General features: G+C 45.1%; 1 protein-coding gene across 14 annotated transcripts in view; it reads left to right on the forward strand.

Annotated features, from left to right (window-relative positions):
- The window catches only part of LOC116953144 (netrin-G2-like), a 179,925-nt gene that overhangs the window by 100,382 nt on the left and 52,574 nt on the right, over nucleotides 1-26,969 (forward strand). For 10 of the 14 annotated variants that reach the window (XM_032973042.2, XM_032973041.2, XM_032973040.2 and 7 more), the window contains 2 exons: nucleotides 5,133-5,246; nucleotides 6,892-7,545. In XM_032973042.2, the coding sequence (XP_032828933.2) occupies nucleotides 7,282-7,545 (264 nt within the window). In that variant the 5' untranslated portion in view covers nucleotides 5,133-5,246; nucleotides 6,892-7,281. Of the gene's footprint in view, nucleotides 1-5,132; nucleotides 5,247-6,180; nucleotides 6,281-6,891; nucleotides 7,546-26,969 lie in introns of those variants that run through there. The other 4 variants (XM_032973038.2, XM_076074864.1, XM_076074865.1 and 1 more) reach the window with 2 other exon arrangements.

Below are 26,969 nucleotides of genomic sequence, written 5' to 3' on the forward strand. Positions count from 1 at the left end.
GAAGGGCCTTGTGGTCAGTTTGACGTGAAGTGTTTCTGCACTTCCTAGTTTTTATACCAGCAAGGTACGATATGGTCCCGGGTTTAGGAGAAATAGGACGGGTGCTATTTGCGGAGATTACTGTCTGTTATTGCAATTGTCCCTGGCTTCCTTCGTTACAGGAGGAGACAGCATGCACAACGTGCATTAATACCATTGTTGGGTGTGGGAAAACCGCATAAGTCCACAAATGCTGCCCCTGTAGACCATGAGATGGCATTGCAACTGTGCCCACAACAAAACAACACTACATATTTTCAAATTTCTATGAATTAATTTCCCACGTCAGTCAGATATTGTAGTCTCACGGTTTCACAAATATACCAGGAACATGTCACCTCCTCCGATGACCTCCAGCAATATGGGTTGTTTCTAGATGCTCACCTCTGTAGCTATGCAATAGCTAATCGTATCTCAACCAGTTAATCGCTGCGTCAAGGAGTGCAGTCGCATCATCTCTCCTGGATCGGTAACATATGTACCACTTCGCGGAACATTTACTGTCCTACTACGAAGTGCACAGCTCTGCGACGCGATGCCGGTCTGTGGCGTGTGTCGTCCGTCATGTGGTTCTTTTTTCACGTGAAGCGAAACGTCGGACACATCACGCCGAACAACACCGCGGCACAACGCGAAAACAACACACATCGGAGAGTTTACGTGATCGTGTTAGGGGCATGCTGGCCACCGCCACAGTAACATGGAATTTCCACCGCTGATTCAGGGAGGACGACACTTTGATTTGGTCTTTTTGAAAATGAGCACTTAGCCAATAAGGTATTTTTTTGCAAGGAGGCCCCTTGAGCCACATGTGTTGTCTTGATGGTGAAGGCGTGACTGCCCTGCGGTGATTTACCATCACGTTTTACATGACGGACGCACATCTGCGGGAACAATTGTTCCCAGGGAAGGGCTTGGCTGCCCTAGTTTCCCCCCCTCCCCCCCGCTATCCTCCCTTCTCGCCTGCCGCATGCTGCTGCCGCGTGGGTTATTTTTGGCCCCCGGTAACGAAGCCACGGAAGCAAATCACGCGGCGACCCACGGTCACAAGCACAAACGCGGTGTAAACCAACACCAGTGCATTACGCACGCGTGCCTGCTAAACACGCAACAGCGTACACGACACAGCACATAGCCGTACCAGCCGATTAGTCTTGATGACGAATTTGTAGCCGATTGTAATTGGGTCACGTAAAAGATAAAGGCGCAGGCGCTGCAATTGATTGCGCACGTGACTGCTGGAGGAATGCCCTCCATTAGAGAGGCCTTGTCGAGGGCCTCTGTCGAGGTGACGTTGGCCTATACGTGCGCTGGCAGTGGCAGTAGCGTGTCTGTCTATTGGTTGTGCGTCTGAAAATTGTACGTTGAGCGTCAGGTGTGGGGGGGGCATGCGCTGGAGCTTCGTTTTTTTTATTTCTTCTATCTACGTGGCTTTACCGAAAGACCCAAAGAATATAAAAATAGAACATGCCAATTCGTTACGATTACAGCACACCGGTGTGTCGGAGAGCAAGTCCACAACATTTACACTCTGAGCGCAATCTGTGCATTTACTCTCCAACACAGTCGCCGTATTCTCTACACATTGTTCACGGTAGTTTCTCCATTCTTCTGCAAGAGTAATTGCCCCACGTGTGCTCCCGGCTCTTGGGCTTGATTAATTTATATATTTATATATTGGCTCGTGAGCTGCCTCATTTCTCCATTGACTATTTCATTAGTCGAGGGGGAAGGGTGATTTTTTTGCTTGTTAAATATCAATACACGCGAACATGTAACTTTGTTTATCTGAAATCGGCCACTTAAAAAAGTACAATTAGAATAATAGGGGTTTTCCCCTTTTTTCTGACCACAAAACTTAAACCTTTTTTACAAGGATTCATGTTTGCATTTTGACTGCAAGTATTGTGGTTAATGCAGACATGAATCCTCGTAAAAAAAAAGGTTTCAGTTTTGTGGCCAGAAAAAAAGGGGAAAAACCCTATTATTACATTTTGGTACTGGCAAAGGAGGTCCAATGATGAAGTACAATTAGGATGTTCCTAATGAGCACAAGTTATGTTCGCATGCAATTGTTTTCTCACATGTAAAGAGTAACACCTTTGCGTAGCTGAAATCCGCCACTTAAAAAAATCTGTACAATGATATTGTTCCTAATGTGCACACGTTGATTATGTTCAGGTGCAATTGTTTACTCGAATGTAAACAGAACTCACGTTGAAGGCCACTTGGCATCTCATTTTAATAATGCAGACATTTTAGGCAAATATCACTTACAATGTAAACATTTACCGGTCCAGCTGTATGCGTTAAAAGCAATAGCGTTGATACTTTGATGAGTGTGTGCAGTAAGCTACTGATGTAATGAAAAAAATATATTACTTTGAAATGCGTGGATAGCAAATATTAATCAAAACTTCGCATGGAAAATTTCCACACGCAGTACTTATTGTTGGATGCTTTACAAGCTGGTGGCGCTGTCTTTTTTATGAAGTCGGAACAATAAACGGCTAGGCTAATGAGAGCGAGTTCACGTGGTTGGTAGTTGATTCTCTCCATAATGTATCCTCCACCTTTCCCCACCCACCCTCCACCTTCCCCTACATACACACAGCCACCCTCTTCACTATTTTCCTATCATACCAAAACATAGAGCTTTCTTGATGGCGGGTTTAACGACACATTTATATATTTACGCGATCTAACCCAAAAAAACCCTGTATTATGGATGATATTGGCCGCGAAAGCCGACGTGTGTTCGTGTCAGTGTTAAACTAAAACAGCAAGTGTACCTTCACGTATACAGACCGCCCTCGGCTTACGAACCTAATTCATTCCTAAGACCCGTTCGTAAGTGGAACGGTTCGCAAGTCAGAACACACCAATGCACTGCATTTAAATTCCCGTATGGTCAGTGTTATGCAACGTGTTACAGTGCTGAAATGCACCGGATATAGGCTCAGAGGGGATCTATTGTTACCGACACTGCAACACTATATGGTTATTATACCGCACTACATTATTTATTGTCGACTAATTTTATTTAGCATCGGCTTTTTACATGTTTATTTTTTATCTACATTATTTAGTTTTTAGTTTATTTGGCATACAGTATAGTACTTATTTCAATTGTGAGGTTGGAAAATTTTGGGTTGCCGTGAACCTAACCCCTGATTTAGGTCAGGCTTGAGGCCGTTTTGGCTTTCCCGGCACTTTCCAAGAAACGTAACCCACCCCCCCCCCCCTCGATATTCCGGAATCTCCTGTACTATCACTGACACTATAACACGATAACGGAATCTACTGGTACTGTAACACGAAAATACCGCGTCGCTAAGTAAATGTTCGGCTAACTATGCAAGCACACATGATAACCCTCCGTCTTTGAAACTGCGGTCTTCAGCATTGTACTCGACGGGCCCTCGGTGGCTGATCGAGCTCGAGCGCTCGATGTTTTAGGTTGCATCTCGGTCGAGGACCCCCCCCCCCCCCCCCCGCCGCCGCCCAGAGCAAACGCGTGGCTGACCACGAGGCAACAAGGCTTCAACAACAAGTCTGTACGCACTGGACGTTGAACTGTTTTCGCCCCGTACGTAGCCAACCGTGCTTATCAGCAACAGCGCCCTCAAAAGGTTCGCCGGCAGCTGCAAAGCTAGGTGACTTTACCGAATAGAACCAAAGAGTATGGACCCTTGCAGTCACGAAAGCTTCAAATCTAGAAGAGCTGCAAAGCTGTCGCAGTTTCTCCAGGCAGGTCTCTTGGGTTCTAAATGGCAGTTCTGCAATTTCAAGTGATTGCTGTTCTTCCAAGTGAAACCGCGCACGACGCTTCCGATCATCATGCGAGTTCCCCTTCTCCACCTGTAGATGGCGGGACGAGTAGAGGGTTTACATTTCTGCAGGGCGTTAAAGGGTGTCCAGCAAAAGAGCAGGTTGATCGCTGCAGTACACGAGCGACTGTGAATGCTTTCTTTGGCCAAACACATCTTCATAAACATTGGGAGACGCGGGCTCGCTGCACGTGCTGCATCATCCGTGGATCGCAATGCAACGAAGTCGACAAACGGCAGCCGTCCTTCAAAGTTTTTGCTGAAGCTTTAAAAAGGAATAAGTGCCAAGGAGGATCGCATTCAGTATCGCAATTAACGAACAGTATGCATAAAATAATGACGACTGTTATATAGGTATAAAGAATGCTATAGGTGAAATGAGGATTCTATATGTTTGTTATTGTTACATAATACAGTAAGTTTATAATAACGCGCCCAAATAAGCATTTTTTACAGGAGAGGGGTGTCATTGATATATTGCTTAATATGCAGTTGGCTACAAATATCACGCAATAGCATTATGAATAAATATATACTGTATTACCATACACGTGCGCAAAGCAACAGAAGCACACCACCTATGTGTTGCACAGCACATGTCGTAGTTGTGCTGTTATAGAGTTCTCACAACAGACGCGCTTGGTTTTTTTTTTTATAAAGTCAAGGCACACATCTGACAGAACAATAATCGGCTTGGCCCAAGCGAGCGAATCGATGTGATTGGTATTAGCGAGTCTCTCCGTGTCTCCGCCACCACTCCCCCACCACTGGTTCACCCCTCTTCCTAACACCCCCCTCCCCTCCCCTGTCCTGCTCCCTGCACCACCCATGCATCGTACACCACCCTCTCCGCATTCTCGCACGCGCCCGCCCGGTGATGCTCGCCGCTCCATTTGCGAATCTGCGAGCGCGCATTTTGCCATGAGCGCGGTACGAGAGAGCCCCTGTCTGGTGCAAGGGCCGCGTGCGTTCGGCGCTGTTGCTCAGCGCTATGCGTCCCCAAACTCGACAAACTCCGCCTCTTTATCTATCTGCTCCACACCTATAACCCTGTTGCTGTGACCTCCCCGCCCATCCTCTTCACACCCAGCACGTCTCTCCATCGGCATTGCTTTCATCACCTCCTCGTTCCTGTCAGTAACAGCAGCAGGGGTAGCTGTCGCAGCAGGTAGACAGGCAAACAGGAGGGCGGGCAGGCAGCATTGCCGGAGACGCCTACCTGGTGTTGCTCTCTTGTGTGTGTGTGCTGTCGTGGGGTTTTAGAGCCGGCTGCGCTCACTTAAAGTGGAGCGTGGTTCAGCACCACGGACAGCGCCTCGGGACTGCGACCAACTCTTAAACCAAGCAAGGCACAGCGCCGGACGACTTCTGGCTGCAGTAAGCAATTGTAACACAGCTGCTGCTTTGATTCTCTATCGATGATGACAGTTATACATGTTAACTGCTGTATAATAGGAATGGCGAAACGATACAGCAATTAACATTTTGTCAAAACGTCAGCAGCGGTGTTGCTCTCGCGGATACGCGGTGTCGTCTGGCACCTCTGCGCTGTTCGTAGCTGTGCCGGTGCCGGCCGAGCCATTGGAGTTCCGGCTTGCACTGCAACCAAGACAACAAACGGCGTGCGGTTTTTCTTAAGATGGTGGAGGGGGGGGGGGGTACTCCTTTCAATGGTGTTTTTGAAGCTCTCTAAAGGAAGAAGCGCAAAAATAAGACCACAGTTCACAAACACGCATATATAAGCGAACAGTATGAACAGGAGATTGGATACTGATATATAATTTGCATAAGACTACCATATGTTAAAGGAAGAAGACGCCACACACTGCAGACTCTAATATTAAATACTGCAATAAGTGTATGAAGCGCGCCTAACAAAACCGTTCTACAGCACAGAGGCGAGGAAAAAAACACTGATGCCTTGATTAATATGCATTCGAGTACATACATAATGCAACATCGTTGTGCAACGGAGACATGATAACATATACCTAGAAAAGCGCATACACATATATACACTGACTTTTGTATTATACAATATTGTATGCTAAGACGGCGTTCTTCTTGCGTAGAGTTCTCACATACAACGCGCTTGATTTTTTTTTATAAAGTCGCAACAATCATCTACTTGTCCTAAGCCAGCGAATCGCTGTGGTTGATATTAGTAAGTCTCCCTGTGTCCGTCTGCGCCACCACTCCCCGCCGGGACTGGATCGCCCCCTTTCATCCACTACCCCTCCCCCCCTTCACCCTCCCCTGCTCCCTCCACCGCCCCTTGCATCCTACACCACCCTCTCCGCACCCTTGCGCAAAGTGCCCGGTAACGCTCTCGCAGTTCCGCTTGGAAGTCGGCGAGCGCGCATTTTGCCAGAGCGCGGTCCGAGAGAGCCCCTGTCTGGCGCGAGAGCCGCGTGCGTTCCGTGGCGTTGCTCAGTGTCGCGCGCAAAGCTTCCTCCAACTCGGCAACTCTGCCCCTCTCTCTCTGTCTCTCCTTCACGTCTATATCCTATTGCTGTGACCTCCCAGCCCATCCTCTTCATCCAGCACCCCACCCCTTCGCCCTCCACCCCCACCCCCACTCTCCTCCCCGGTTTCATTTCACCTCCTCCCCATCCCTGTCAGTAGCGGCAGTAGCTGTAGCGGCAGGCAGCAGTTACCGCACACTCCTGCCTTGCGTTCGTGCTTGTGTGCGTGCGTATGTGTGAGCTAGTTCGCTCTAACGAAGAGTGTTTTTTTAAGACTGTCGGCTGCGCTCACTTTAAGTGGAGGGCAGTGCGGAGCGTCCCGATTCAGGACCACGGACAGCGCCTCGGAATTGCGATGATCTCTTAAACCAAGCAAGGCGTAGCGCGGGACTAACATCGTTTTATATCGTTACAACAAAACAGCCGTCTCTCGTGATAATTAAGATAATAGCTAGAGTTAGTCAATACTACTAAATAACTTAGGATAGCAATAGAGCACCGCAATTGAAATACGGGACGGTCTGATTTTGTGTACGCATTTTTGTTTTGCTCACCAGAAGTGTTTAACACGTCGGCGGGGTGTGCGCGTTCCGAGACCATCGCTGGTCGTCGACTCCTCTGCGGTTTTTACCTGGCGGCGCCGGCTCAACCAGTGGAGATCTGCTGGATTGCAATGCAACGAAGACGACACACAGCAGCGCGTCTCTCATAGAAGGGGGGGGGGGGGGACTCCCCTTCAAAGTTGTCGCTGCAATTAACAATAAAGACTGCCAGCGTATAGATAATAAGTACACATTACATTTATAATAGAAGGAATATTTCTATATATAACAATCGTAATATACACACAGACACAAGGGGAAGACGAAGCAAAGCATTAACCGTGTTAATGCACGGTACAATAAGCGTGTAAAAAAAGGAGGGGGAGGGATCCTCCCTACCGGCTCATGCGACAAAGGCGAGGAATCATGTGGCCGGGCGTGCAAGCGCTGCTGTCGGCACACGCGTGCTGGGTACTTCTGGGAGCACTCACGTCGGCCGAAAGGAACCGCTACGACCATTGCAAGAGCATGGTTCACACGGAGGAGGGACCCGGCTGGGAGTACCACGCGTGCCAGCCCGAGGCGACCGACATGACCAAGTTTGCCAAGGTGCGCCTCGACCCGCCGGACATCACGTGCGGGAGTCCACCTGATCACTTCTGCACCCTGGTACGTCCACCCCACCTCCTCTTCATTGCTCATCATTGCACGGTGATCCGGAAGAAAAAAAAATGTGTTAACGATGGCTCGCATGCCAACCCAATCATGGGCTTGTCGAACGAAAAAGTGTTCACTTAATTTGCTTAAAGGCTAGAGGACGGCTATTTATGCATGTATGTTGACCTTGTTTCGCACCATACGTAGCCAACCGTGCTAACCGTGCTAATGTACCTGGCGAGGTAGACCGGAGCACATTTTAAATGCGGTAAAAATGTGCGTCTAAAATTAGCTTGGGGCGGTTACTCATGTTATTTCACACCACCAAGTGACTGATGGACGTTCCAAATCCATACAGCGGTGTCCGGTGTATACATTGGAGAAAACACCACTGTTGGCTTCCCACAAAGTAGTAGATATTCGTGTAAATACAAGAAAATATAAAATGAGTGATACTTATGGAAGTATTATTATAATAATTGACAGCTATTTGGTCAAGCCACTGCTAAAATAAGCCGGTCCCACTAAGTGTCAGTCGTGCGGGGGTTGGGTGACTATGCTCCACTAGGCTGGCTATTGCGGGTTGGTTACGCGAGCTTTTTGTTTCATGCGACTCATAGATCCATCAGTGCTTTAAAATGAATGAGATGCATATCTAATACATTATTCAATTCACCAACTGATGTGAATGGATGAGCCTGTCTAAGGAACCTGGTATGCATGGTTTAGACTTGGATCATGTAATGTATATGGAAGCTTCCATTTACAAGTGGAAGAGTAAACTTCTCACTGGCGCTTCTTAACTTTTCTAAATAAAACTGAGCTCCATTCACCTATGGGTAGGAACTGAGGTGGTTAACTCTAATGGGCGTAGTCTGAAACGTTAACCTCTGCTCGGGTGATAAAATCAGCAAAACTTATAAAAAATATTTATACACCCACACACATTACCCATGCATGGCCTCATGCCATTTATAATGAGTGTCTCATGCATGCAGACCGTGCAATATTCATGCTCGTGTTAATATTGTAAATTCAAGCGCGGTTCAATCTAAATGAGTTCCACAATGAAGAAATGATCGCTTAATTCCGCTGTAAATATCACCGTGTTTATTTAGTTGCTGTGTGCGCATGCCTCTGCATATGCCATGCACTGTTTGGGGCGCAGGCAAACACACCCGGCGAAATAAGGTGTTCCAGATTGCTTTTTTTAATCACATATTCCAGGCATAGTGAAGTGTTTTTGCCAAATCACTACATACGTATATAAAACACAATGTCAATGTGCACAATGGCGGTATAAATTACTCGTTAAAGAAAAGCATGCAATCTGCAATATGCTAATCTTATGATCTTGTGTTGACTACTCCATGCTGTAAACTCGCGTTATTTTGCTTTTACTGCATATGCAAAAGTACAGTATGTGTGCGCGCATATACTCACCACAAATCAACACACATTACCCATGCACGGCCTCATGCCATTTATACAATTGTGCATAGCCGTGATTGTGCACAGCACCGGCTGACATTGGATACATGAACCGAGTCTCCGAGAGCACATTCAGACATGGGTGTACCTGCATGACCTGGCACATCAGGGAAATTATACCAAAGGGTGTAAAGTGGCCGAGTCTCATTTTCACACATTAGGTGTAAGATGTATGTATATATATATAATCCAGTGGCATAGTCCAGCAATTGTGCATCCTGTTTTATGCAGCTCAGAGCAGTAAGCGAATGGTGGGCGAGTAATGATTGTGTTCACTCAATCCACTCCTAAAAGCGCTTACGCAATGGGGTCACTCTCTCCGACAAACGCAAAGGGAGTTTAGAGTAACATCGGCATTGGCAGGCTTCCCAGATGCGCGAAAAATCCGTACATTCTACTTCAGACGTAGCTGAGAACAAATACATTTTTAAAATAATATTTGCATGAACATGAGCAGGGTGAACCGGTGTATCAAGTGAGCTCTCATTTCAATGGAAAGTTAGCGTATCAAGTGCCCTCTCGCAATGGAGCAAGTGTAGAGTTATTTGATTGTGGTATTGTCATTCACTTCTTATGGGCAATGTATTCATGTTAAACCAAAGTGTTGTTAATGCATCGGCTTTCTCGCAGCTGTGCCGGTTTTACTTTCCTAGCCTTAAATCCAGCTGCTGTTCACAACAATATGAATATCATACTTTTTTTACCTAAAAGAGCAACTACGATCATATGTTGTCAATTAGGTTTCATGAAATGTTATATTATTATTTTGGAAGTAAGATATGCAAGGAATCACATGTATTTTGGATTTTGTTTTGTAAACAGATGCCTTTATTTTAAACGTAGAACTCGTTGCACATTCCTGAAATAAGCATTAACTGAAGGTTATAGTCACAATAATAGAATAGCTTTACTCAATACCTTCTAGATAACCAAAATATGAGATTTGCATTTACAACTGAAATGTACGGTTACATTTTTAAATTAAAAGGAGATTTTATATAAAAGAAAACATATTTTTAATTCACATTAAACAATCTCATGACAGAACGTGTCAAATGCGATTTCCAATTACTCTTAACGAATATTTACTTTTTCTTGTAAATGGTCTAATGCATCGTGATAATTGTTGAATCATGCTCGACAATTCCTGTAGCGAGTTTCATTGTATTTTGTGCCATTCATACATATTTTTTTATTGAAAAGTTTTACTGGCTGGTGGGTAGGAGGGAGGGAGGGAGGGAGGGAGGGAGGGAGGGAGGGAGGGAGGGAGGGAGGGAGGGAGGGAGGGAGGGAGGGAGGGAGGGAGGGAGGGAGGGAGGGAGGGAGGGAGGGAGGGAGGGAGGGAGGGAGCATTGTTAATCTTGTATTCAGTTAATATGAAGGAATAACTTTCCATTCAAAACATGTAAAATGTGAAAGGCAATAATCAGTGTGCTGCTCATCAGCGATGCAGGGCAAATTTTGGGATGTAAATTTAACCTGGCCGCTAAATCAGTGTGCGACCGTGCATCATCGTGTACGCATTGCAGCCAGTAGGCAAATGATCTAAAACGTCTGCATTTCAAACTGTGCGGATGTTGTGTCCGTGTGAGTCAAAACCTACGCGAGTTTAAACTCACGTTCTCACAAGGCATTTCGCTAAATAATCAGCCACAACTTCGACTTGCGCGAACACTGCTCACATAAGACCAATAACAATACAAATGTGTCCACTACTTTGTTTTGGGTTCACTTCCATTACATTAGTTGTTGCATAAATAATAATTATGATCATGTAGCCAACCCAAAGCTGGGTCGTTCCATGCATACAGTGCATTTGATTGATTGGCAATAATTAAAGCTCGGTGGAGTGAGTCTGAATAGCGTGCATTATTGGATTGCTTCTGAAGCATGCACAGTTATGCGTCGAGGGATTACAAACCAGTTGGGGGGGGGGGGGGACATAAGAGGAATTTGGGCCAATATGGGCGCAGACACCAATGAATCCAAGCCAGCAGAAAGTCAGACTGAGTGAGAGAGCACACAGATATTTGTAAATATCTTGCCCACGCGCATAGCCAGTATATTTATGAGTGTGGTATGTGCGGGGGACACATCCAGGTTATATATTTACACTATATGTGTCAACCTTGAAAAAGAGAAATGTCATCTCAATGCACTTTCATTTAAATTCAATAAAGGAAATCTATATATATAAAGATATATATATAGTGGACAGTCAATAAGTTCTGAGAGTGGAATATTACATGCATGCACACAAACCAACGCACATTGCCTTAACATTGCTTTAGCATTCAACATTGCTTTAACATTTTATATAGCACACTTAACATAAATTAATGTATTTGATTTTATCACCTGTGCGTGAAATGAGCCTCGGACTAATGATTGGTGGGGGGGGGGAGGACGAGTTTGCATTTTTTATCACAACGATTTGAATTACCAATTAAATATGTATTCATAATAATAGTTCATCCACTTTAGCCGAGAACGGAGTGTTGTTATGGAAATTCAAGTTCATACAACTTTAGGGGAGCGGTAGCACGGTAGGCAAGCACACCGGGTTTGACTGACAATGTGGGGATGCCTTCATGCAGGAGCAGCAGATTCACCAAGGTGTGTGTACACTGTGTTTGTCATTATAAACAAAGGACAGAGTGCTCCACTTACATGTTAAAATCAATTACACTTTCATCTAGATTCATCTGAGAGCCCATTCATACAAATGCCTCCATAGCACAGGGAGACCTGAGATAAAATTACGAAACAAATACCGCTGATTCATCCTCGCAGAACGTACACACAAGAGCTGGTTATAAGGCACCTAACAGCCACCAACACAGCACACGAGAGAGTCGGCGAGGCCAGCGTTACCACCTGGCCACCTCCGTTTCGCCACCGCTGATGTATGCACGCCGCACCAATATTCAGTTGAGGCGGAGTCGGCCGAGGGAAGGCGGACAGTCACGGTGCTGTTGCGGCTCGCCACTGATGTGCATCACCCGTGAATCAATTGCAGGTCACCGGGGTTCGACTGGGCTGGGATAAAATAAACAACGGACACTCGTACCAGTTCAAAGTAGGAACAATTTATCAATTTCCCACATGTATTGTACGTATATACAGCCCTTTTATCATGCCGCTTGCTGGACGAAGGCCTTCCTGCACCATGGCAGACCGTGGGGATTATTTGACCACACTTCCCCATGCTGACCAGTGTGGGTTGATAAGCTAAGCATAGATGATGGACCGTAGTACAGTACAACAGTGTATTTTTATTTTACACTGCCCTCTGCTGACAATGTGGCCCCACATGTATGGATCCAAAATCACATTGCCCAAAGCAATGAAACAGCAGCCGATCGGAAAATGTCCCTGGATGTCAAATCTGTTTGACTTTGCTCCCGACATTCCATTCATTCACCTTACTCTGAGTGGCTCACTTTGGAGTGTGTGTGTGTGGCCTTTTGTCCTCATTAAATTTGAGTACCGGATTTTTCAAGCTTAACAACAGCAAAAATAACAACCCTGCCCTCGTCAAATAATCGCGGAAAGCATGGTTATTGACCCAGCGAAAAAAGAAGCATTTTAGTATTGACGGGCTGCCAATTTTTGTCTGCAAATAACATCAGGGATATAAATAATTGACTATTTTATGGACAAAGTGACCACCTTCCTTGCCTTTCATTGGGTCAGGAATTCAAGAGCTCCCACGGACAGAGTGCGGAAGGGTTTACTGTACCAGCCTCCTGGGAGGCCCAGCTTTGATTGATAGGCTTTAAAAAAGCCTTACCAAGGTTGCAGCAAAAACATTTTGTAGTCTATAATCACTTGTGAAAAAATCAAAATACATATATACACTCCGTGTCAAGATTTAGAATGAAGGGGGCTCGTAAATCCCGAAACGTATCTAAAACGCACGTGTGTGCCCTCACATTTTGGCTTATACCCTATAGAAAGTAAAAGCGCTTCATTATCCAGTAGAAAAGCGCTCAAAAAAACCTGCTCCGGTCCACCCCCTTTATTTCCTGACCTTGATATCTGCAGCTTGCGGAGGGGCCTTCATCCAGCGGCCAATGATGGTGACATAATGAGCTGCACGACGCACACACATTTATACAGAATGAAGAACACAACACCGCTAGCTTCATTAAGTCATCTTCAGCCACGATCAATCCACTGCTGCTTGAAGGCTTCATCAAGTCACCCCCTTCCCCATATATCATGATATTGCAATGTAATAATCCACCTGTCTTCATTTGCAGCATAAACTGTAATATGTGTACACATATGTACAGGGTGGTCCAAGAGTCAGGACACATATGCTTATTTATTTATTTATGTTTTACACCGACATTAACACAATTGTATTGTTCATTCTGTAAGATATTATTTAATCCATTATTAATACAATCTATTATTTCTTCTTCTTGTGGGGTCACCTCAACTCCGTCGTTCACAAAACTCGACCAAGAACCCTAAGTGATTTTAAACAACACATCATTGTCCATCATATTGGTTTGTTGGGTTAGATCGCATAAATGTGTCGTTAAACCCGCCACAACATTTAAATGTTGCGAATCCACAACATTTCTATGTTGTGGATTTGCTCTCCAACACACCGGTGTGCTGTACTATTAACGAATTGGCATGTTCTGTTTACGTGACAAACCTTACTAGTTGGCTATGTCGGGTGTTGGCGGGTTTAACGACACATTTACATTTACGCGATCTAACCCAAAAACAACCTATATTATGTTTGAACACTTGTTGACATTAAGTTAATTCCACATCTGTGATTTCTTAAAATAATAATATATAACCCTATGTGGCTTGACTTTTGAGCCACCATATGTGCTACGGTTTCAGGCCATGGCTATTTTAAAAGTGAAAGGTTATATGTAAACGTATTCTCTCATGTCGTTGCTGTTCTATTATACTAAAGGCCAAATGAGCAGCATTATCCACGGCAGTAGATATTGTTTTCTGTTAAAAAGCAGTAAAATACATGAGTGTAAGAAATTTTCCATTCATGCTTGCATTTCCACTGCAAGCATATGTCTTAATGTTTACTCTATTAAATATCATTACAAAAATATCACTACAAAAATAGGATAGGTTTTTATATATTAAAAAAAAATATATGATTTTAATTGTGTCCATACGTAATGCGACATAACAGGAAAGCCAGCATTGATGACGTCTTAAACGCTAACCCCAGCCTATCGCTACGAGTCGAGACACACAGCCCGGCAAGATCACGTGGCGAGCACGTGCGTCAATCCACCGCTGGATGAGGGCCCTCCTCACGCCCGGTGCGGATCATGGAGGTCGTTTGTCCGTACTTCACGCTGATCAGTGCGCGTTGGTGAATGTGGGTGCGTGTGGGTACATAGCCCCACAGCCCATATCGCCATCTGTTTCGAAGCGCTATGTAGGCTCACCACTGCTTAACTACTTCCGAGATCTGGCGAAAAGGGCTACACGCCGGATGATTAAGTCAACCAAACCTATGATAAGTGACTGACGCTACGGAGATTTTGACACGTTCCTGTGTAAACAGCAAGCGCACTGAACATTTTAATTGCGGTAAAATGAATCCAAAACAGTGGAAACCAAGCGCACAGCGTGGTGTACGTTCAGCACCTCGATCCCCCAACACTCTCAAGTACGACAGCTGCGACGTCACAATGCGTCCTCTCTCACCGCCCCCACCAGCGACTCCCCCCCCCCTCTCCCTCCCTACCCAAAGCCGCACCCCACCCCCATCATACATTAATAATGGCGATTAAATTGGAGCTAAGTGAAATCTCTCCCTCTTCCCTCGCCTAACCGTTTTCTCGCTGGCCTACCTCCGGCCAGCACGCCGCTCCACCCCCTTCACATCATCGCCCCTCCCCTCCCTCCCCACGCTTCACGGTCGCTTTCATCTCGGTTATCACTCCCCGCCCGCTCGCGTCAGCATATCACGTTACCGTATCGGCCGCGACGGGCAGATACGCCCGGCTATATTTGGCAGAAGATTCAGGAGGTCCAGCGCGCCGATGATGACTGGTGGATGAAGGAGAATGAAAGGCTCGCGCCCGTCTGCGAGAGAAGTGGGTGGGAGGGGGGGGAGGAGGGGGCTTGCCTCCCAAAAAAAAATCAATCGCTCGACTGACTTCGGTTGTTGGGCCAAGTCTTTTTTTGACAGCCGCTTTTGATTGATAAGCCTTATAACTTTTTTTTTATTTGCCACCGCCTTAAGCTACAACAGCAACAACAACAATAACAAAAAAGCGTGGCATCCTTCATTGAAAAGCCAACGATGACGGACGGTCCAAAAGGTGCGGAAGTGAATTTGCGGTTGGCCATGCGACCGGCGAATCTGGCCACGGAAAACGAATAATATTTAAGCATTTGCTTTTGGTTGAATTTGGAAAAATAAGAAAAGGAAAACCCCCTCTGGGTTCTATTCAATGGATTATATATAATTATATATTTTCCCCACATCCCATCATAAATCAAACTTTTGCAATTGTTATTTTGTTTACGGGCATTAGGCCTTTTCATTGCTTTATTTCAGTGTTAATATAAATGGCACGCCATTCGCTTAAGACATACTTTTCTATAAAGTATGGCAGATGACTTTAAGTGCCTTCAGTATAATAATTAGTACGCACCCAATGTCTTATCTGGTGAAATCACATTATGGGAAGTGGTGGCACAGTGGTTAACGCACTACGTTGCGCACCCGACTATCTAAGTTCGATTCCTGCTCAAAGCCAACATCAGTGACGAATATCTCATCCTGTCCTGGGCCTTACCTAGGTTGACTGAGCATTAATCGAGTACCTCGTGTAGTTTGTAAACATGAGCACTAAGGGAGACAAAGCCGGCCGGGTGTGGTGTTGGCCACCAACCCCTTTCATGCGCCGTGTTGGCCTTCCTATTTGCTACTCGTTAGCAGCACTTGCCCCAATAGTTAATTTGGGCTATGCAGGGGATCTTTGCCTTTTTTGTAATGCCTTACGCACCGTCAGGGCTGTCAAGTGGCTAGGAGATGGCAGTCCAGCGAGGAGGTTAATGAACCGATCTGTCTGGCGCTCTGAACGTTATCGCTTTGTGTGTGTGTGTGGGCTGGGGTGAGGTTCTCTGGGTGCGCTTACAAAACACTCGATTAAAAAAAAGGAACCGACCGTACAGACACCCTGCAGAACCCTCCTGAATAATAGTCATTAGACTGTTTAACGCGTAGGCTTTCGCGACCAATAGACTCACTAAAGCGTTGCTGCATCAATAATTACATTATGATGTTACATAACATGTGTATATGTGTGGAGTGTGGGTTTTTTTCCTGGATGATATTGTTACATTAAACTCAAAGCCATTTTGAAGAACCAAGTTGTTAATTCAGTTGGGTAACAAAGCTTTGAATTCAGATGTGCTTGCCTTCACGTCTCGTGCAACATTCATAACATGTTGAACCTATAAATCACCATGCGTGTGAAGTGATAATTATTAGGTCTCTGAAGTAAACATTACACACAAAATGTCTAATACAGTACAATGATGCAATTTGGGGTTTCGTGGGTTTTTTTATTATCTCTCAATTTATCTGACCCTAACCATATATATGTAACCATGTCTCGAGATGGCTACAGTAGAAACATCACTCTTGCAAGCACGGAGAACGATCGTGGCAGATGCAGAGAGGGAGAGGGTGTGTCTGCAAAATTTACCGTCCATTATTTCTCTTCCAAAAGGTTTGGCGTGGTGCAAAATGCTAAGCGAAATGCAAATTTTAACTCAAATACAAATGAGTCAGGGCACAATTTAACACGAGCTGACTGGTAATTTCTGAAACATTATTCCTTGTCCTTACACCACACACAACTTACCAAACCTGAGAGTTTAAGGTACATTTTAACAAGAGTGCCAAACAATCGCAAAGAAAACCAAATATTTATATATATGACATGTCAATACAGTATAAATGAAACGTCAATTTTGTATAGCAGTTACTAAGCTGGGATTGTAATGCACATGATTACATTCGAGTGTCTTGCGTCTGGGTTCGATTCCTGAACAACGCCGGTGGCAACGGACATCGTAAACTCCCTTCGGTCATCTCAGCTCAATTACACAGCTGCGTCAATACTTTGAACTCTAGGTGGACCTAACCCTGCTGCACGACTCTGCACTTATCATCATCATCACCAGCCACGGATAAAGGCCCTCCCCATGCCATCGCCATCCCTATTGGTCTTGCCTTGCCACGATCCGTCAAACTCCTGCACAAAAGGATGATCTCATCGTTAATTGCGGTGGTCATCCGCTTCGGCGTGTTCCTCTCCCTTCGCTGCCATTCCGTCACTAGTCTCGTCCAGCAGCCACCACCCTTCCTCGCAATGTACCCTGCCACCAAAGCCTACTTAGTGTCCTTGACAGCCAATAATATGACGTCTGCATTGTGTGTCTGTTCCTTGCTCTACAAGTTACCTTCATGTATGTCAGTGCAATCTGTGTTAGTTACGTAACCCATGTGTTCCCCTCATGTTGAACTTCTTTCACACAGTACGTAGCCAGTTTAACACGTAGGCTTTCGCGACCAATATTATTCATAATAAAGGTTTTTGGGTTAGATCGCGTTTATTTATAAATGTGTCGTAACCCTCCACCACCCGACGTCATCATGAGTTAAATGATGACGTCACCTTGCTGCTCTATTTAAGACCGGGAGCAAGTGAGGGCTTTACCATTCTGGCGAATTGCCCGATGAAGCTGGATGTAATTACCAGCGAAACGTCGTACTCAAATTTTTAATGATGTTGATTCACTCTTCAACACACCGGTGGGCTAAAATAGTGAATTATTTGTCTCTTGTAAACGTGACACATTTTTTACTGTTTGGCCGTGTCGGGTGGTGGAGGGTTACGACACATTTATAAATAACGCGATCTAACCCAAAAACCTTTATTATGAGTACGTAGCCAACCGCGCTGATTGGAGGTGTGGGGGAAGGACAACAAACTAAACACAAAAAGCAGTTCTAAAGAAATGTGGTTTCAATCTCGATTATTTAAAAGCGCGTAGCTCCGGTGCCTTCCTAATATCGGAAGGAAAAGCAATCCCAATGGCCACAAAAGCGCATCTGAGAGTGCGCGATGTGGTGACCACCTTTGTCCGATGGCTATGCCCACCTTAATGACGTTAGGTGAATGCAAACAGCATGTTCCTCAACAGTCTTTACCATGGGCACACGGGGATATGAATATATTGCTCATTTTCCTGGGAAAGCCACACTGAATCTTTAGACACTTTCTCAGAAGGGTCCTGCTTTAGGATGTTTTTGCCAACACCAATCGTGACGTTGCATTTTTGTAGCTATGGGAGAAAACCAGAGAATGCGGGAAAAGGGGCTAGATTACACACAGTCCTCACAGAAAGGCGCCCAAGTCGGGACTCGAACCGAGGCCCTTCCTGCCGATGAGGCACAAGTGATGATACTGCGCCACCATGCCACCCAGCCTCGCGTGCGTGTGCCTGTTAGGCTGTGCTAAACACTGAAAGACAGCCGTCACTTGAATTCTAGATTTAAAGCTTTCGTGACTGCAAGGATCCATACTCTTTGGTTCTATTGGGTAAAGTCACGTGACTTTACCCAATAGAATCAAAGAGTAGCCGTCACTTGATTGGCTGCACGGTTTAAAGACTAACGACTTCCTCCCTCTGCAAGAAAATAAAGCGTCTGCAGCTTCTCCGGAGCCTGCAATTGTCCCTGGATGAGGCATTATGGTCCATTAGTCCCCATTAGAGGGCAGCTCACTCCACAACCCAAAGCCATTCTCTCGGTGTACGTTTAATGTATAACATCATCGTTGGGCCACAGCCAATGCCATTCACCAAGCGGGAAACAAATAGAATAATCATTTACCGTTATTGACACTTTATTGTCTTAAGATCCACGTTACGCAATATATTTCAAAATATCGTGGTTTTCTTTTTAACCAACTCAGGTCGGTCAATAAGATCGAATTTGCCTTCAGTTGCATTTATCTTGTCGGGCTATTAATCGTTAATTTACATTTAAAGCAACATGAAACATTGTCATGGTTTCGAGCAGTGATGTAACAAAAAATACCGGTCACTAAAATGTCAACAGCTTGTAAATATTTCATTGGCATACAAAGAGAGACCGACCATATTGCATGGCCATTGATTAATATGAGACACATGGCCGTGCAGTATTAAACGACGAAATGTACACTCTATTTATGAACAAGTGCCTTCATCGGAGACCGTATTTTTTAATGGGCACACGGTGCGGTGATGGCTTTATTCATGCTAATTGGTGGGCACGGGTAAGAGCACGGTCATTTACAAGTGAAAAAAACCTTTTTACCCATGATGTAGTGGTACTCCTCGACATCACAGAGGGATTTTTAAATAATTAAGTGTTTGGCACTTAAGAGATCCTCCATCATGCATCAGGACTATCGGAATGTTCTTAAATTTTAAAAAATAAATAATTGAGTAATTATGAAGCTAAAGGTGCAGCCCCACGAATTGCTTGCTCACACCACCGCTAGCGGAAGGGCTTCTATCAGAGGCAGCTCTGGAGAGCCCCACCTGGAGGGTGATTTGGCCTGCTCAGTTATCAACCGCGGACGAACGGTCATCAAAAGAGTCAAAGCTCATGGTAAAGGCGCAGCAATGCAATGACCTGCTCACTCCACAGCAGACAGAATGCCCTCCACTGAAGGAAGATCGAGAGAGTCCCCTGAAAGGTTATTTTGGTCTACTCTTCCACGAGGGTCAGACATCTTAAAACAGGTGGGAGTACCCGGACTTAACCCCACCAACACGCGACTAGCCGAGCGACTCTGGTGTGCATGTTTACCGCTGGATGCATAGCGCCGTGGGGGTTTGAACTGTCGCGCCAGGAGACAGAAGCACACGCCTGGGATGTCAGTGTGCTCACCGTTATAATCATAGCAGCAGCATCCAAATAATTGAGCGACGAACGTTAATTAATAACATCACAACACCAAATAAAATGAAATAATAATAATAATAATTCGTTATCTTAATTGGTTATATTTGCACTTACCTCGTACTGTGGTACATATTTGTGCTTGTGACTTTCTTCAGCACTTTCATGAAGTTGAATTAATTGAATAATGTTTTTTTTGTTTTCTACGATTGTTCAGCAACCTTCAAGGCATGAAAATGATCATTATGCAAATGGTAGCCTCCAATTAACTTTTAAAAACTGCCAAGCTGCATTCTACTGCGGTAAAACTCATGGCACATACCAACATTCACATGTAATGATTTGAAATGAAATGGATAAAAGTCATAACGAGTGCTGACACCTCATAATACATTTTCCATATTTTTCTTCTTATCGTCTTCTTTGCTTGAAAAGGGCAAATCATGTTGTTTTGTTGAATTATTAAAATACAGAGACACCGCCGTGGGTGTAATTGTTCGTAAACTTGACTTGTAATCCAGAGGTCACTGGTCCGATCTCCCGTGGCGACAGCTGAAACATCGGAGCAAGCCCAGCCACAAATCCCCCACCACGTCCCCACCCCCCCCAGTCTCTATCAAGCCAGCAGTATAAATGTGGACACTACAGTATAGCCACTTGGCAGATCGCATGTGGTGGGCGTTAAAGTGTGGGTACTCCAACGTCTTTAAAGACGTGGGAGCAGTGTGGAAGAGTATGCCGAAACACCCTATAGAGTAAGTAAATACAGGGCCGCACCTTAACATTTATGAAAAAAATATATATCAAACAAAATCAATGAATGGAGCAAAGTGAGGCTATTCGAAGCGAATGTTGGCCAAGAAGTGGCAGAGATTCTCTGGACAGGACTCGGCTCTAAAGCCGCTACAGTATCAATCAAATGAGCCCAATGAGACTTGTGCTGACAGCTCAACTTAATAATCTACTATAGGCACAATTTTTCATCAAATAACCTCTCACGGTAATTGCCAGACCTTCCAGATGTTGTCTACAGAGCTGTCATTTTATTTTTATTCAGAACCAGGGTGTAGTATCTGCATAGCTGATAAAGGTGGTTAGAAGATGGAATAATAACCAACCCAAGGCCCCTTCTTTCTTTATTTTTTTTCTCACATCCATTACAGCTCCTGTGGTCTCTTAACAGGGAAATCATCCGCTGTTAGTAGTGTACCTTACCACTTCTCTAGCCAGCAGCAAGCCTCTTTAAGCTGGAATCCTGCTGTTCTATAGCTTTTTTCGATTGCGCAATTCCTGTTCATGCCCATTGCACATCGAGTTTACAGGGACTACTGCTTGCAAAAAAGGTCTGATTGATGTTTCCTTTCTTGGTCTGGTTTTTCATCATTTTCTCCAAACAGAGTTAGGACTAATACAGTTCTGCCAAGAACATGTTTTATTTGTAATATGACTTCCAAATGCTCACATGCGCACACACATACCAAAAGAGCAACTATTACCCGCATACAGCCATTAATAGAGATTGTTGGGGCGAGCGCTGTTAGTGAGCTCCTCCTAGTAAGGTCTGCATGGCGCATGAGAGGGTGGTGTGGACAGCACAATGTGCAAGCCACCTTTGTCTCCCAGTGCCCGTGTTTACGCACCCCATCAAGGACGCATTTACGGCTGAGTCGACCTAGAGGAGGCTCTTGTGTGGGAGAGCTGGATGGATTGTTATATCACGAAATGACAGATGGAAATGGCTTGAGGTCTTCATCCAGCAGTGGATAGATGTCTGACATTGATGGCGATGATGAATGTTGGCTTAATAGACATGCATTGGCTGATGTTCCCTTTGCATTACTCTAAGCTGCTGATTTAATTTCCACATTTTTATTGTTGTTGGAAATATATGCATTTATTTTAAATTACAGTGATCATAACATGTGATGAACCTACACAACACGAGCGAACAATAAACTAGAATAATTTTACAATTATAGATCAAAACTATTTTAAACACTGATGGCATTATTTGGTAAAAACAGGTAGAAATTAAAGTTGAGTCATTTGTTTTATTTAGAGATATATACGATAATTTTAGTCGCCAAACTCATACATGGAATTCCATAGCATGTGCCACCGAGAGGGGGAAGTCGTGGTCCCTAACAATTATTATTCTATTTTCAGAGGTGGCAGGGCGTCAGAGCACTGATCTTCCATTGCCGTGACGCTGGGTTATAATCCGGATTTCACTTGCCTGTGATTAAACTCGAGTTTCAAGTCACCGACAACTACCATACACATTTTATTTTAGACTTATTCTGGCGAAAATCCAATTTCTGAGAATTAAACATTCGTTGGGACCGTCACCCCGCGTGCATTTTGCTCTCTGTAGCTGCACGGGTGTGCAAGTGCTGCCCTCTGCCGTTTGGATTACTGAAGGGATACCCACAAATACTTCCATAACACCCACTTCCACGGACCGCTCCCAAACACGGGGGGTGGGGCGGTGGGGAGGCTTGCCTGCTCTGCGAGAGTTCCGCATTGTTTATGCATCTCGTGACAATTACGGCACTCAGGTAAAATTAAGTTTAAAAAAAAATAATGGTTAAACAGAGGCATACGTTTTTTTTCTTCTAATTACAAATGTTCACATCCACTTTCACTCACATTTTAATCACCGAGCTGACCCACCAATTATCGCGGTGCGTCCCGAGTCAATTGTGTTGACCGAGTTCCCCGTCCGTCTTGTCAGGGAGGGCCGCGTTAGGGGCTCCATTGGTCTTTGTTTTTACACAAATCGATATTTGCGTGCAGCGGAGGGCACGACTTCAACATACGCGGTTTTGGGGGGGAAGGGCGGCGTGGAACGGGCAGGGTCGCCCGCACGGCACCACTCCGCGAGTCTCGGAAGTGAACGGGCGCGTCTCGCAGGATCCCAAACAGTTTAAACACGTCAGGCATGAAGGCGGAAGGGGATTTTCTCGAAGTAGCCCGAAGGTAGCTGTCACGTTTAATTGGTTCAGGAGAGACGCTTTTTTTTTGGTGGGGGGGGGACGTTTCGTTGTCAGCGGGGGTTCGAGCATCTGCATCTCGCGTGTCTCGCTGCCCGTGGAAAAATGCGCACAATTTTTATTTTATTTTATTCTTTAAAATGAAAATCTTTACTTTCTTTTTTTCTCACAGAGGACATATTCTGTATTGTAACAACGACAAAAAAATATTTAAGACAAAAAGTCCTAGGCGCCATAAAATATATATACTGTGTATAATAAAACATCACATTGGCGACAGTTTGGCTGTTCTGTGAAGAAGGATCGCTGCCCACAACGTCGACAATTTGACGGAATATATATATTCTTTTATAGGCTTCCGTTTTAGAGCGGTTTTAATGACTCGTGTTTTGAGCTTTTGTTATTTGTGCACCGCGCTGCCATCACCGTGTCACCATTAAAACATGCAACCATCACAACACAAGTGGTAGCTCGTTCACAACTACGATGAGGACGACGAGATAACGTATTAATTTAAAATCAATTTTGTATTTTGCTTTGGTTTTTTTTTGTTATTTGCTTTCAAGCAACAGTTGCAATTTTGTTTAAGGCAACACCCGTACTGAAGACAATAATAAGGTCGTAAATTAAAATGTTATCGCGTTATGAGATAGCACTGTGTCACTGCTTTGCGATCACGTCAATCATTGCTATCTTCAAAAGAAAGTTCTACAAAGATGTTTTTAATGAGATTTTCCCATATGGTCTAGCACAATAGCATGGTCTTCTTCGTGTCTCATGTCCAACCGATATAGTCTTTACCCAGTATTCTGCACGGGCCACCCCTCCTGGTGTTGGCATTGCCACATTTTGAGGAGTGCATTGTGGTGTTGCGGGTCAGCTCAGAAAATGATCCATGGTGTGCTTCTCCTGACAAGCGCATTGCTCGGTTGTGCAGAATCCCCATAATTTCATGAGATAATTGCGTCTGCCGAAACCCACTCTCAGTCTGTTTAGGCTCTGCCATGTGAACCATTTGGAATTGGAGCCAGATGCGAGCTCCTCATTGGAGGTGATTCCCCGCCGGCTCATTGTGATGATGTTGCTAACTTTACAAGCGCATTCAGGCTTTCATATTACACGTTAGCATGTTGAGTTATGTGCAAATATTAAAGCTGCATGTATCCAAATAGCATATTCCTGCACTCTATAAAAAAAAAGTTAGCAATACTTTAGTTATTATTTGTTGACCAATGCATCTGAGTATGGATTTCACATGGAACAAAATGATGAGATGGAGTTTACATCCTTGATGAGGATGTTCAAGGTCGTAGTGGCAAAAGTGCAGCTCTGCAATTTATTTCGCAAGCCCGAATGGCAGAAGGGCATCCACTGAACGAAGCTCTCGTGATCCCCTCTGGAGGGTACTTGGCCTGATCTTCCATGCTCACCAAACATCTTAGAATAGGGAGCAGAAGCGAGACGTTTTACCCAACTAATTTCACGTCGTCCAATTCGTTGACTAATCCGACCACCGAATAATCGGTAGAGCAACCACGAACCTAACTCGTCGCATATTGCCAGCTCTAGTCTAAATGCGACTGGCAGACAGAGGTGGTGAGGGTAGGAACACACATCGGAAAAGAGAAGAGTAGTCAGGGAGCAACAGGCCAGTACCAATGAGGCCTTAGTCCAAGATAGTGAAGCAGCTAGTAGTTCTACCAGCCCAACGAAAGGGCCCAAGCATCAATGAACAACGAGGCCAGTCGGGGCAACCAGGGAAGCACCGACGAGAAGGAGTCCCTGGGGCAACCTCGGGTGGCCAAGGGGCCCTTTAAAACAAAAAGAGTCGAGGGGCGTGGACGGAACCGTCACCGGCCTGTGTCGTGCTCCCCAGTTCGTGGCAAGAGCGCAAGATGTCAACATCATAACTTATCGTAATACAAAGGCAGCGGCGAGGTTTAGGCCGGGGATAATCCTAATGAAATTGCTACTGAAGCCCTCTTCTCACAAACAAACATCTCTGCACCTATTTTTCTCTCGGTAACGTAAAGTAAATATATATATAAGCTGGAAAATTCTCACGCGCAAAAAAAAAAGTAACCGGTGCGGTGCTAATGAAAGACCGCGCGCGCTGTCACGAGTGTAAATAGAGTCAAAGCTCTCGGGCTGCATTTTGAAATTGCTTGTCAAGAGAGGAATGCCCACCTTGTCACTTGCGCTCACAAAAGTCGTTTACCACTCGCCGCGGTTTTTTCCTTCCGTGCGGCACGTTTCCATCAACAGCCTCTGCTCCCGTTCCCTTCACACATCTCTCCACCTGCTCCTCTTGGCCATCAGGCCCCCTTGCCCCCTCTTGGCCTGGTCCATTTCAAACCCGCACAAGACCACGAACATACACACGCAAAAAAAAACTTTGCGTACCTAAACCCGTTATACCCAGATATGATTGATTGCTATGAGCTATGCAATTTTATCCTCATTTTACTCACCAGATGTATAAAAAAAAACCTGTAAATTGGGTTATAACTGGAATCTCTCGCTCTCTATTATAGTTTTTTAACAAGGCATGTGGTGTTGGAACAAATCACGAAACACTAATTTGCAATGTTAATCGCCCCGCCTCCTCTTCCCTTTTTAATTTTCCAATTTTTTTTAGACCCACGCTAACCTTTGCGGTTAAATCGCTTGAATAAGCAAGTGGGGGAGTGGTAAGTGAGGGGATGGCGGGGGGGGGGGCGTGGGTCACGAGTGTGGGTGGGGGGGGGCAGAAATAGGTCATTGAAATTAATATTTCCAATTATGTAAATTGCTCAATGAGCTTGCCAAAAGGTGGTCACGGTCTGCGAGACAAACGCCTTGTGGCAAGCGTCGCTGGGCCCCGGCTCACACGTGCCGCATTCGCATTCGGGGATCGCGAGGGAGGGAAAAGAGCTCTCAAAGTCCTGCTCGGGTTTTCGCTTAAACTGTCGTAAATGCCCCACTGCACGGCAAATGGAAAACGCGTGGCGAAACTAAACCAGATCATGGAATTCAAAGCTCTTAATTAATTTCAGTATAATTTGCTTTTTTTACATAAGGTTTGCTGCCCACATATTGCGGCATTGGGGGTGGGGGGGGACATTATCTGTAAAATTTTCGAATCACGCGGGTGTCTCTGTATATCACGGTGGCAGATGTAAACGATGCATTGAGCGCACATTGAGACGCGGCTTAGTGATTTAGTCGTTCACGCACTGCGCTGCAAACCCGGCCAGCCAAGTTCGATTCCAAGCCACGGCTTATATCAGCATCAAGTAGTATCTCTCAGCCGGTTATAGTTTGTCTTCTCTGTTACACCTTCAGGAGTGGTGTTCATCATCACTGGCCCCTTGCCGCTTTGAACCTCAGGGGCCTATGCTAAGCAATCGCGATTTTAAATATGGTGTAAGATGATGACAACATCGGTTGTTTGCTGACAGTTTGCAAACCGCCAATCTGACGGTGGTGTCGACCAGTGACAATAAGTTCGCAACTGCAATGATGACGATGACGCTGATTTACAAAGAGCCGACAAAACCAGTGACAGTACATCCACTAAACTCAGGTCATAACGAAAGAGGAGGTGACACAGACCTGACTGGGATCAGTGCACAGCGGTAACAACAACAAGGATTTCAGCTGCCCTCGACTCGGGTGGACGTGTGATGATGCACCGATTAAAAATAAATGTCACCCTCAAAACACGCAACAATATGACGTGAAAATGTGGATGACACGCGTTGGTCAAAGACGGCGCCGCAAGCAATGGCATCGTCTGCCCGACAAGAGGCCGTTAGATATTGAGCAGAAGTTTGTCATCGGCTTGCTTTTTGCCAACTCTATGACCAACTTGGCAATCTTTTTCTGTGTAGGCACGAAGTCCCCTAAGAGCAACACGAATCCCACAGTCATTTTTATTTGTATTGGATCATCTCTGCGAGAGTTATCGTGACAGACGAATTAATGCAACAGAGAAA

Source organism: Petromyzon marinus, chromosome 50 (assembly GCF_048934315.1).
Source record: "Petromyzon marinus isolate PM22_M1 ecotype Great Lakes invasive population chromosome 50, UKy_Petmar_22M1.pri1.0, whole genome shotgun sequence".
Taxonomy (NCBI): Eukaryota; Metazoa; Chordata; class Hyperoartia; order Petromyzontiformes; family Petromyzontidae; genus Petromyzon; species Petromyzon marinus.